The sequence below is a fragment of the Erpetoichthys calabaricus genome, chromosome 4, assembly GCF_900747795.2.
Source record: "Erpetoichthys calabaricus chromosome 4, fErpCal1.3, whole genome shotgun sequence".
NCBI lineage: Eukaryota > Metazoa > Chordata > Cladistia > Polypteriformes > Polypteridae > Erpetoichthys > Erpetoichthys calabaricus.
In genome coordinates this window covers 182,813,601-182,826,545 of record NC_041397.2, presented here as the reverse complement: position 1 = coordinate 182,826,545, position 12,945 = coordinate 182,813,601, and the positions used below count along the sequence as shown (strand labels likewise).

Genomic DNA, 12,945 nt, shown 5'->3' with positions numbered 1-12,945 from the left:
GTGTTGGCTGGGATTGGCTCCAGTAGACCCCCATGACCCTGTGTTCAGATTCAGCGGGTTGGAAAATGGATGGATGGATGGTGACCAATCTGTAGGTGATTTAGCTCCAAAAAGATGCATTTACAAGTGTGGTCACTTACTATTAATATGCAGCCATACTTCAGTCTTGAAGTCATTTCTTCCCTCCTCATCCAGTCTTCTTTTTCAAAAATTCTTATTCTAAAGACTAATCCCTATTTGCCTTCACAATGATTTTTACTGCTTTTTTTTTTTTTAAGCTCACTCTATTTCTCACAGTGTTACGGTTATGCTTAGACATAGTTTAAATTCGTAGTTGCTTAAAAGATTGCTCTTTTCATCCCTAGAAAATTAGTAACTTGTATACCAAAATAAATAAAGGACTGAAATCCATCTAAAGTAATTTTTCTACAATATCAGTAAATATCTCACAGCTTAAGACTATGATATATAAATATAATTTTCCTGTTTGGTACAAACTAGCTCTTTATAACAACCAAAATGTGCAAGTTACTGAAATGGTCAATAACATTGAATTGATCATGTAAACTAATTGAAAATCCATAATTGAGTCCTGGTCACATTTCAAGCACATGACTGTATGCAGTTTAACAGCTAAGAGGTGAAAATTGTGAGTCTTCTTGTAAAGAATTAAAATGTTACAATATAATCTGCTAGATGGCAGTGGGGCAAAGAGTATGATACTGGGGTATGGAGCATGAAACCATGGACTGTGCTTTCATCAGACATCTGCCTCCAAAAATGTCCTATGTGAATGGGAGTTTAGATTCAGTGATGAACTGGGACTTTTTACAAACTCACTTCATGGTCTAGTGCACTGATTCCCAAACTTGGTCCTGGGGACCCCCTGTGGCTGCAGGTTTTTGTTCCAACCAACTTGTTTTTTATTGGCCTCTTAGCCTAATTAAGTGAGTCATTACTTCCCAGTTTCTATGTTTTGAAGTCAATGTAGAAATTACAAACAAAGTTTGGTAGATTTTTATTAAAATGTAATAAGCAGTTATATGGGGAATGTGTAGGTTTTTTGTTTTTTATTTTTTATTTTTATTTTTTTTTTTTTTAAGTCGTTTACAGTATTTAACGTAATTTTCATTCTGCTTTTCCATGTGTTCTGGTTATTTAATCGATTATTTAGTAATTAGTGGGTCTGACACTGAAGTCTTTGCAGCTTTCATCATCCTGAGTGTCTGCTATGCTGGTTGCTAATTGTCACTATTAGGGATAAATGAAGGTAGCAAACTACACAGGAAAAGGGGAAAATAATAGGAAAACAACAAAAGAAAGTTAAGCATTTATATCTTTCAAAGAAAATGAAATATTTCTAAATGTCTTACAAATGTAAAAACCACATTGTTGTGTTTTTCTGAATGCAGAATAACAGTATATTATATATTATATATAAAAAAAAGACCAGCTAATTAAATGAGATCAGTTGTTATCGATTATTATCAATGATTGTGAATCTGGTTAGAACAAAAATCTGCAGCCACAGGGGGTCCCCCAGGACCGAGTTTGGGAACCAGTGCACTAGACCATGAAGCGAGTTTGTAAAAAGTCCCAGTTCATCACTGAATCTAAACTCCCATTCACACAGGACATTTTTGGAGGCAGATGTCTGATGAAAGCACATTCCATGGTTTCATGCTCCATACCCTAGTATCATACTCGGTGCCCCACTGCCATCTATCAGATTATATTGTAACATGTTAATTCTTTACAAGACGACTCACAATTTTCACCTCTTAGCCATTAAACTGCATACAGTCATGTGCTTGAACTGTGACCAAGACTCAATTATGGATTTCCAATTAGTTTACATGATCAATTCAATGTTATTGACCATTTCAGTAACTTGCACATTTTGGTTGTTATAAAGATCTAGTTTGTACCAAACAGGAAAATTATATTTATATATCATAGTCTTAAGCGGTGAGATATTTACTGATATTGTAGAAAAATTACTTTAGATGGATTTCAGTCCTTTATTTTGGTATACAAGTTACTAATTTTCTAGGGATGAAAAGAGCAATCTTTTAAGCAACTACAAATTTAAACTATGTCTAAGCATAACCGTAACACTGTGAAAAAGAGTTAAAAAAAAAATAAATAAATAAAAAAGTAAAAATCATCAGTTTAGGAACCACTTGTCTAGTGGTCTGTCAATGCATTTGGCATACTTAATTTTGTATATATGTTCTCCACTGAACATTTATAGATGTTGGGGATGATAGATTGACTCTCCTCAGCCTTTTCCAAAATTAAAAAACTAAATAAATAAAAATTCAGGTAGTTTTAAGCCTACTGAAAATGTTTGGAGTTAAGAAACCTCAAGAGACCCTATGTAATGAGATCCTTAAAGAACTTATTTTTCACACTTTCCAAAGGAACCCCATTAATGTCAGTAGGTAGCAATCTCCCTCACAATTTTCCCAAGTCAACAATCAGCTCCTGTTCTTTGCAGATGTTGAGAGTTAAATTGTTAATGCATCATTCAGTGAATACTGTATAACCTGTCCCAGTAGACTGTCTAGTAGTTATTGGTAGTTCAGACCACTACTTTTATTTTGTAAATGTGTTAATGGAGCCACTTTGGCTTCTTCAGGTCCATAGGTGGTCTGTTTCAATATAATTTGCACAAAATGTGTTGATCAAAAGCAACTTTCCCACCTTTACCTTCATCCTATTGCCATTTGTTCTTGAAGTCATACATCTTCCTATGGGTCTTACCTTTCAGTTACTGGTGTTCTCCACAATTTTTTTTTTTTTTTTTTTGCACAAGTGCAAATGCAAAAAATTTCTTCTCATGATCTAGGTGGTTATGGATTCCTGCATCTTTGTGTGGCCAATGGTTTGACACGTGTCTTGTCGATTACAGACCTTAATGCTCTTCAACACTTGTGTCAGTGAAAGTCAAGCCTCCAAGCAGAGTAAAAAGGTGGTCTTCAAGTTTAATCTACATTGTAGGATCTTTGAGGACTTTGACATTGGGATTCTTCCTCCTAGTCTTTAGTTACCTTTGGAGTTGGTAAGCAATCCAAATGTTTATGACAGTGTATCATTATCCTACAAGTAGCCCAGGTGACTTACACCCTTCAGGATGCATATTGGATCAGGAAGTCAACCCTATTGTTTTGTACTTGTTCTTCTGGAAGAATATTTGCCCAGGGTACCACTCCATGTGTTTGTATCTCACCAAATCCTTAAGACCCCCAGAAAGATCAACTCATCATCTTGAAGACAGCTCAGGTCCCTGGAAGTAATGTGACAATACCAGAAAACAAAAACTCTACCCATCATCTGTAGCATTTACCAATGAGGGAAACCTTTAGTGATACGACACATTAAACTGAATGGACTTGGGAATCTTGTTTACATTTTTTTTTTTATTTGGTTTCTATGACAGTTTTGAATCGCAAAATATTAATACCCGTTTGAATCTTTCTACTCATGAGATTCACTGGAGATGAGGGTATTTGCTGTGCATTTAAATTAATTGCTTTGTCAGCTGCAAAATGATAGAGTAGAGCGATTTTATTTAAAAAAAAAAAAAAAAAAAATTATCTACTAAGATTTTGTTGATCATATGTAAACTTATGTAAAATCTTTGGGCACCCATAAAAGAATTGATGTAACCATTATCCTACATACTTTAATCAAGTTTTATATGATGTGTCATTTTCTTTCCATAGTTAACCTGGTTAGAAATTTCACTTTAACAAATCTATGCATTTTAATTAAATTAATTTTATGGGCATCCCACAATTTTCTTTTTAATCACAAATCACGAACAAAATCTTAGTACAAGAACAAGAAGTTTACATTTTAGTATATTTTTGAATAAAATCATGTCATTTAAATTATATATATATTTTTTAGCCACACTAAATGCGACACAGTCCCTGGCACGTTACAAAAACCTTGACTAAGGTGGGAAGGTGATTCAGCAGATATGACATTAGAAATTAAGAGCATTATTAAAATAAAAAAACACCTACAATATGTATCCATCAATTGTATTTTAACAAAATGTAACATTATTGGTATAGGGTGAAATACTATTGCAAAGTATAAGAGGTCAGTGTTTTGAAGTGAAGTGCTTTGGAGAAAATTACCCATGCTGTAACTTGCATCTGTAAATAAACCCTTATAAGGTTTCTGATGTTGTTCTTGTCACAGAGGCTCCAGACAGACAAGCTCCATTCCAGTGGCTCAGATTGAAGATGTATGGAACAATTGGGAAACTATTGTAAACACTCCAAGGCCAGACTGCCATGTGCTTTGTTCTTTATCTCTTTGTTGAGTTGCAACCGTTGAGTTCTCTTAAGTTCAGTTCCTCTAATTTGAAAGGCATAGGCCAAATAAGGACCAACTACTGTATATACTCACGTATAAGTTGGGTCTTGAAACCCAAAAAATCAATCATAAAATCAGACCCTGACTTATACGCCCGTTCAAAAATGCAACACTTCATTTTTTTTTTTTTCTTCATCTTCTTGCCTCCTCCAATCTCGCATCAGTTTCTCAGATGCATCGAATTTTGTTGCAGCAACGCAGTTAACAATTTCTTTCGCTACTTTAGCGACGTTTAATTTAAAACCACCTTCATATTTTCTTCTGATCGAATGCTCCATCGTAGATTAGGGATGCTCTTACGATAAAGGTGTATGAGGGTGTGGGATACAAAAAACATAAATCAGTGCAAACATTGCTTCGGAATAGTATAGGTATTACTGTGTGGTCACGTAGGCACGAGAGAGAGAGAGAGGCTAGGAGCACGTACTGATACAACACATAGCCGCACCCACATAGAAAAAAAAAGCAGTGTGCTCCATGATTACTTTCCCAGATGGGCATTAGCATTTCATAATCTCTTGGACCAATAGCGTGAGTTGTCTGCATTCGACGTATACGACCGACATTATTAAATACCAGAAATTATACAGTAAAATCAAGTCCCAACATATCTGTGGGAGAACTTATCCGCATGTGTATATACGGTATTTCAGCTAATTGATTTAAAGAGATGTGTTTTTTGTGTGCTTATTGTGCAGGCTTTCGCAAGTTCAATAAAAGGTTATATTTAAAAGTGTGACTTTACCTTTTCCAATACAGAGCCCACAATTACTTCACAACACAAACTATATATTGCATGTGTGTTCCAAAGTAGACTGGAGTCAAAAAGTCTTCACTATTTAATGTGACAAGCATCAATTAAATTTAAATTCCTCCTTGGCTGTGAAAGTACATTTCTGAATAGTGAAAGTGCATTTCTGAATAGACTGTAATGAAGGTTAGAAAAACACTGTCAGAAAAAAAACATGTACAAGCCTTCAGTATTATAAATCATAGTAGATAATGTGAATTCCAAAATATTATGGCCCAACAATTTTAATAAGTTACATTTAATATAACAGAGTATCTATAAAACACAACTTCAGGCATGAGTGCTCGTGTTATGGCCAAACAAATCTTATTTCAATGGAGATATTGTCTAAACCTGGTGATGTGTTATAGCTATGTACTTATAACAATGTGTTTCCTACAGCTATTTATTATTTTTCTATTCTCTTATGATTATATAGTTGACCTTAAAAATACATAGGTATTTTACAGCAAATAAAATATTAATGGGAAAAATGCTAATCAGATATGACACTCAAAAAAAAAAAATTTTATAGAACTCTCTTAATCTAATTTTACACTCAAGATGGTCTCTCTCAGTATTCTTGGGTGCAAGTAAGGAACTGACCCGAGAAGAGGTACATGATCAAGAAGGAGAAAAAAAAAATCTAACACATATTTGAAAGGTTAATAAAAATACTACTATCTGAATATTTTTATTGCCCTAATGCACCATGAGGTCGCTGGTTTGCTGGCAAGGAAGATTAGAGTTGGGCCATGAGTAAGAGGTATAAAGGAGAGAGTGTAAGGACTTTGACTTGGAATACTGGGAGTATGCTGGGGAGAAAACAAATTCAAGAGAAATGATGGAGGTGCTAAATAGAAGTACTGCAGATGTGTGTTGTGTACAGGAGACAAGACAGAAAAAGTAAGCGCACAAAAATGTTTACAAAGAATAGTGGAAGGTACAAGGTTTTCTGGTAGGTAAGCAGTTAAGGCACTGGTGGTGCTATTGGAGGTGAAGTGTATGACTAAGTATGCTGTAGTTGTTAAGCTAATCTTAAAAGGGAAGGCAAGTTTTTGGGGTCAGGTTTTGGTCCCCAGAACTTGTGCAGAGCTAATTTGGCCACGCAGTCAATACTCAGGCTTGCCCAGAAGTGCTTCATGATAGGGAATTTAATGGACAAGGTCACCATTGTCTAGGTGCACCTGGAGTCTAGTATGTGATAGTTAGCAAGGCCTTGAGAGATGCCAGTGTGATTTTGGAAGAAGGAGAGGGAGGTAAATGGGAGTGTTAATGAATGTTTGGGGTGGCAAAGTGGGCCAGCCATTCCATGAGATCAAAGATGGACTCTTACTTTAACTAGGCAGGACCACACAAGCTATACTTACTATTTTAGTATATTGTTGCCACTGCTCGTCTATTACCCACCACAGCATGGGTTTTTTTAGCGTATTAATAAACCAATTTTCTTTACATACTTAGGCCACATTGAACTTTTTCTGGGTTCAAGGTCACTATGTATTTTACACATACATTTTTATTTTGTGTTATACATCAAAAATATTAGCTTACCTCAAATATAATAAGAACATAGACTCCTGCTAGGATGACAGCTGCTATTATACCCTGAGTCGCCACATTTACATAAAGGAATTGCCGAGTCATTGACAGTGGAACAACTTCACTGTTCTGGAGAAAGGCCTGGACAGTTACAGACGCAGGAATGCTGGAAAACATATCACAGAGTTACCAACTATACACAGATTTAGCAAAAAACCCACATTTTAATGACTTTAAATAAGCAGTATTTCATAGAAATGTTGGGCAGGCATCTTATTTTTTTTTACAGCATGTAGTTTATTTCAAATATTTCTAATCATAACTGCTTTCAAGCTTAGTTTATAAGATTATGCAGGTCATTTGACCCACTTCTAATGTAATGGGTCAGCTCCTGAACTGGAACCATGCCTGCCATCTTTGACAGAAGTTCTTTGAGATTCTGTGACTGTTTCATCCTCATTCAAAAAAATCCAACAAAAGGAAAACATTTCCCAGAATTTGTTTTTTCATAGTTTTTTTTTTTTTTTTTTTTTGCTTTTTTGCTGTTCGTCTGTTCACCATTATGGCCAAGCAGGATTTCAGAAACTGATGAGTATTATCTTCAATAGCAGAAACAAGTTCACAGCAGTGTTAAGCAAATTGTGACTGACACCATGTACAATTAAAACTCTTTAAGTGAGATTATGGTCTCCTGCTAATATGTGTGCCCCAGGTTAAACTCCTGCTAATAAACAGGATCCTTGCAGCATACTTTGACAACCCTAATTTTCCCTTTTCCCCCCAGACAGGTTCCTGTTAAATTTTAGCAGTAATTTTGATGGGGAAAAAAAAAAGTGTTTGCACTAGAGAGCTTTTTCTCAAATGAAATATTCAACTGGTATTAATCGGGTACATGGGATTAAGAGATCTCCTAAATAACTAATGATGTGTTGCAGTTTGACATTGTGTCAATCTGAACGCTGCCCTTTTCTATCAAAGGTGGATAATAATCATGCAGCTGAAATCTCTTGCAAGACTGCAATTGTGTAGTGCTTCATATTCAGATAACGGATTCAGTTTAATTATATTTAAGATTCTGATTCTAATACATTTGAAAAGTTTGCTCAGGGCAAACAAATCAGTCAAGACAGAAATGGCCATTTGTAAACATTTTTATTTAAGGTAGAGATCAATTATTGATTGCTCAGTATTCCCAATTTTAATTGATGGAATAAATCCTTAGCCTATGTAGCTAAAAGTTCATGCTGAAGTGCGCTTCAAAGTGTCAGATTCAGTCAAAATATACTGAGCAGTCTCAAGGTTCAATAGTTAGATGTGAACTTCAAAGTATTAAACACACAGAAAGAAAATGCATTTTTTGCTTTGTATTTCTCATGAAGATTAACTCTGGTAGTGGGTGCCCCAGTCCTCCCATATTGCAGACATATAAAACAAGTGCTGGATGTAACAATAATTGCCAGAGGTACTCACTAGCTGAAATGTGTCAGACCAGGGCAAAAACTGAAAACATTGCCAGGAGCAGCAGGCTCCACATTCATTTAAGAAGAAAAAAAACTCCCTCAGAAGTACTTTACAGAGATATAGAAAGAGACAGCCATAGTCACAACAGGAACTCCTATTCATTACAGGTTAGACACTCCTTAATATTGTGAAGTAATGCATTCCTGAGATATTATGGGAGTATCCCCCCCATAAAAAAATCCAAAGCTGGAGCTTAGTCCTTTTTGGTCAATGCCCTGATGAATTTGGAGCAAGTTAAAGTAGCAGATAATATATGGGGTTGAAACTTTTACAATGAGCTATGAATATGCTTCCTAAGCACAATGCAATAAATTAAGATGCATTATTAAGTTACCAGAGAGGCTGCAATCACAACAAGAAATGAACCATGAACCTTGTTTGCTTAAACAGTGGTGATTTGTAAGGCAGCCACCCCTCCCCAGCCCTGAATATTTTAAAAACTGTACTTAATTAGGTAAATTAAAAATGATTCTGACTTGTATTTGTTTCAATTCTGTGTGAACACCTATATTTCCTGTGTGAAGGGCACCAGCCTAGTGAAAGTGTTTGTAAATCCTTGACCCGAGGCTGCCCTTTAATTAGTTGTTTTCTGATTTTTCCAGGCATACAGCTCTCTGTGCCCCAGACATGCCCACATTTTTTGGAAGCGAATTGTATTGGTTTTTTTAATGTAATGTGATTGGCTCATCATCAGCGTGCTATTTCATGTTTACGTCATTTGTTCACAGCTGCCATTAACTACAGATGAGCGAGTATGACTTTAGGGATTTGGCATATTGGAGTGGAACTTCAGAAGTCAAAGAAGATTCAGTTATTTCTTTAATGAAACACCCCTTGATAAATTGTTCACTTGAAGGAGAAAAAAAAAAAAAAAAAAAAAAAAAAAAGAAAGGAGCTTGGACTTAAGAATTCAGCAGCTGGCAAGTCATCAAGGACAAGCTTACACACAGACCTTTTTCCCTGCACAAACTCTGCAGGTAGTCAAGACCTGGCTGAGGAAGATAGGTCTACCTGGAGAAGCCAGCATAAAAGTAGCTCCGTAATCGCGATGTTGGAACACTTCAGACGTGTCTCCTGGCTGTTAGAATCCATCTGAACCGGGTATGTGGTCACCAGCAAGCCTCACGGGACTAGGGGACAGTAGAAATACAAGCTGCCTCTGAGACATAGAGGGAAGGGCAAAGGGGCAAAGTAGCTTGGAGATGCCACTAAAGTGCTCACTAAGTGCCGTGTCTGCAAATGCTGATCTCGGAGCTCCTATTTTACTTGGTTCTCCAGTACTCCTGCTACTTCAAGCAGTTGAGCAAATTAGACACACTGTATATGTGCTTGTGGTTAGTAAGCTAGTGGTGTGCCCTGCGATGATTATGGTTACAAAAAAGTGCCACTACAGAAAAAAAAATATATATATTATATATATTATATTATATATAATATATATATTGAGAAACACTGATATAGACAATAGTATGAAGCTACATTTTTTGGCAGGCTTAGTGAAATGACTCCGTTTAATTAGAAAGTCACTGAGAAATTTTCAAGCCTGAAGGAGGGCAAAATTTATGTTCAACTAAATATAGGTATCCTGATCATTAAGGCAGAATAAGTTTTACATTGGACAAGACAGGTTGGGAGGTAAGTTAAGTTTTAATATGTGGAGATCCGTGGACCTTACAATGTGAATTGTGCACAGCTGAGGTAACCCTGGCTAACTTGCACAGGACTGGGAAGACTGCCAGCAAGGGTAGTGTAACATTAGGGTGACAATAACTTTGTGGGTGTCAGTCAGTCAGTCTGTGGTAAATCATAAACTGTGATGCAAGACTTGAGAAAAAAAATAAGACAACTAGTGATTGTATGATTTTGATTTATGGAATACAGTGGAAATGGCCAAGGACTGGGTACTCTATTAGCAGAGGCAGAATAAGATTTGGATTGAACTTATGCTATGACTGTATAATAGGATAGATGGAAGTCCACATTATTGGAAGATTATGTAGGTGGAGGGCAGACATTATGGTGTTTGTTTTGGCAGAATGGGGAACTGGGCAAGTTGGAATAGGACTGGTAAATTTAGAGACGGATGAAGTATAAAATTTGGGTAGCAGTATGGCCAGTCCTTAGCAGGGGGCTGAGGGATCACTCCTGCTTAGTGACCAGGTAGCAGGAGCAACTATTATGCTCAGGAATGTGCTCTTGCTGGGAGAAACCAATGAGGTGGCAGTGATGAGAGAACAGAGCATGTTTTCACCAAATGGAGCCAGGAAAGGCAGCCTTGGGCATGGAGCAGAGCATGGCTTAGTGGCTCCCTGAGGGAAACCATGAGACTAGCGGCACAGACTGGGCTGGGATTAAAGGTTGTCTGCGTCTGCTGGTGGAATTCCTCTGTCTGCAAGGTCCAGAAAGGTACAAAACAAGGAGAAGTCAGTTTTAAAGAGTTCAGTGTTTTTAAAGACAGTTTGCTGCCAATGTTTTAGCCTTGTTTTAATGGATTTTTTTGATGCATTATTAATCTCTACCAATTTACTTTTTATTTGTTTTTGTATTTAACTTTGCACTGCACTTTGTGGACACTTTTGTTTGGTTAGTTTTTAATAAAAGCACTAGCGCACATTTATCTCCTTCTCCTTGCTTTGCGTGCATGCTTGTCCTCATCTGCAAAGCTCATCCTGGACATGATTATTGACCGGGAGGATGAATCGACCTGCATCATCACAAAGGACTGAAGTTTTTGAGTACAGTACAAATGGGGAAACTGGCATCAGACTGTGCAGCATAGTGGAAAGGGCATAATACATTTTAGTCTGGGTTTGTCCTATTGTTCTTGTACTGGATAGGCCAAGACATTCATGGGCATTATGATGACCATGAGAGCATATGGAATGACCAGACAGGTAGATATATAGATGTGAAAGGCACTATATAGACGACAAGTTGGTCCCCCCCAAAAACTGCCCCCTGCCCAAATTTTTTCACTAGCCACCACTGTAAAACAATAAAATAACTAATTAGTAGGGCATACAACTAGCCATTAATTTAAACATTTTTAACTATCCAGCAGGTGTACATAAAAATTTAGCATAGGCAGCTGCCTGAGAAAACACACAAATTTTGTAATGCAAATGTGACCAGTTGTTTTAAATTATTGATCACTGAAGTAATTATTGTAATCCCGATTTAAGAGAGACATATGCTGAATTAGAGAAGATCTTCACCACCATCTAGGTAATGAGTCAATATCTCACTTATTAAATTAATTGAAGGGACACTGACAGAGAAGAGTGATCATTTAAACTCTAAGATCACTTCTCCAAGAATAACAAAAAACCCATTACAAGAACTTTTCCTCTTTATAATTCCACCTCCTAACATTCTACTGGAACACAGACAATTGAGTGATACTAAGGTCTGAAGACAAACATTTTGTCTCTTTCCATGTGCAGGTAAAACCATACACTATAAAATATCTATACCCAAGCCTCATATTGCCACACACAAGTAATAGCCAAACATGTGAGATGCAATAAAGAAGGTATACATAACATTCACAGACACCATAGTTAAACCAAAATAAAACACATGAACATCCAGGATAAGATAAGGTACCAGATGAGAGAATAACCATCAATTGTTGTATTCGGTCTGGATGTGGACCAGCATTACCACACTATATACAGTTTAGATACATACAACCCCAATTCCAATGAAGCTGGGACGTTGTGTAAAACGTAAATAAAAACAGAATACAATGATTTGCAAATCCTTTTCAACCTATATTCAATTGAATATACTACAAAGACAAGATATTGAATGTTCAAACTGAAACTTTATTGTTGTTTTGCAAATCTTCACTCATTTTGAATTTGATACGTTCCAAAAAAGCTGGGACAGGGGCAGCAAAAGACTGGGAAAGTTGAGGAATGTTCAGAAAACACCTGTTTTGAACATTCCACAGATGAACAGGTTAATTGGAAACAGGTGTTATGATTGGGTAAAAAGGGAGCATCCCCAAAAGGCTCAGTCGTTCAAAAGCAAGGATGGGGTGAGGTTCACCACTTTGTGAACAACTGCATGGGCAAATAGTCCAGCAGTTCAAGAACAACATTTCTCAACGTACAATTGCAAGGAATCTAGGGATTTCATCATCTACTGTCCATCATCAAAAGACTCAGAGAATCTGGAGAAATCGCTGCACGTAAGCGGCAAGGCCGAATACCAACACTGGATGCCCGTGACCTTCGATCCCTCAGGCGGCACTGCATTAAAAACCGACATCATTCTGTAAAGGATATTACCACGTGGGCTCAGGAATACTTCAGAAAACCATTGTCAGTTAACACAGTTTGTCGCTACATCTACAAGTGCAGGTTAAAACTCTCCTATGCAAAGCGAAAGCCATATATCAACACCACCCAGAAATGCCGCCGGCTTCTCTGGGCCTGAGCTCATCTGAGATAGACTGACGCAAAGTGGAAAAGTGTGCTGTGGTCTGATGAGTCTACATTTCAAATTGTTTTTGGAAATCATGGACGTCGTGTCCTCCGGGCCAAAGAGGAAAATGACCATCCAGATTGTTATCAGCGCAAAGTTCAAAAGCCAGCATCTGTAATGGTATGGGGGTGTGTTAGTGCCCATGGCATGGGTAACTTGCACATCTGTGAAGGCACCATTAATTCTGAAAGGTACATACAGGTTTTGGA

The 12,945-nt window shown here is 37.0% G+C and overlaps 1 protein-coding gene across 1 annotated transcript in view; it reads right to left on the bottom strand.

The window, feature by feature from the left end:
• The window catches only part of oca2 (oculocutaneous albinism II), a 353,721-nt gene that overhangs the window by 221,659 nt on the left and 119,117 nt on the right, over positions 1-12,945 (bottom strand). Inside the window, exon 9 of the mRNA XM_028800033.2 lies at positions 6,737-6,890. Coding sequence (XP_028655866.1) covers positions 6,737-6,890 — 154 coding nt within the window. The remainder of the gene's footprint in view (positions 1-6,736; positions 6,891-12,945) is intronic.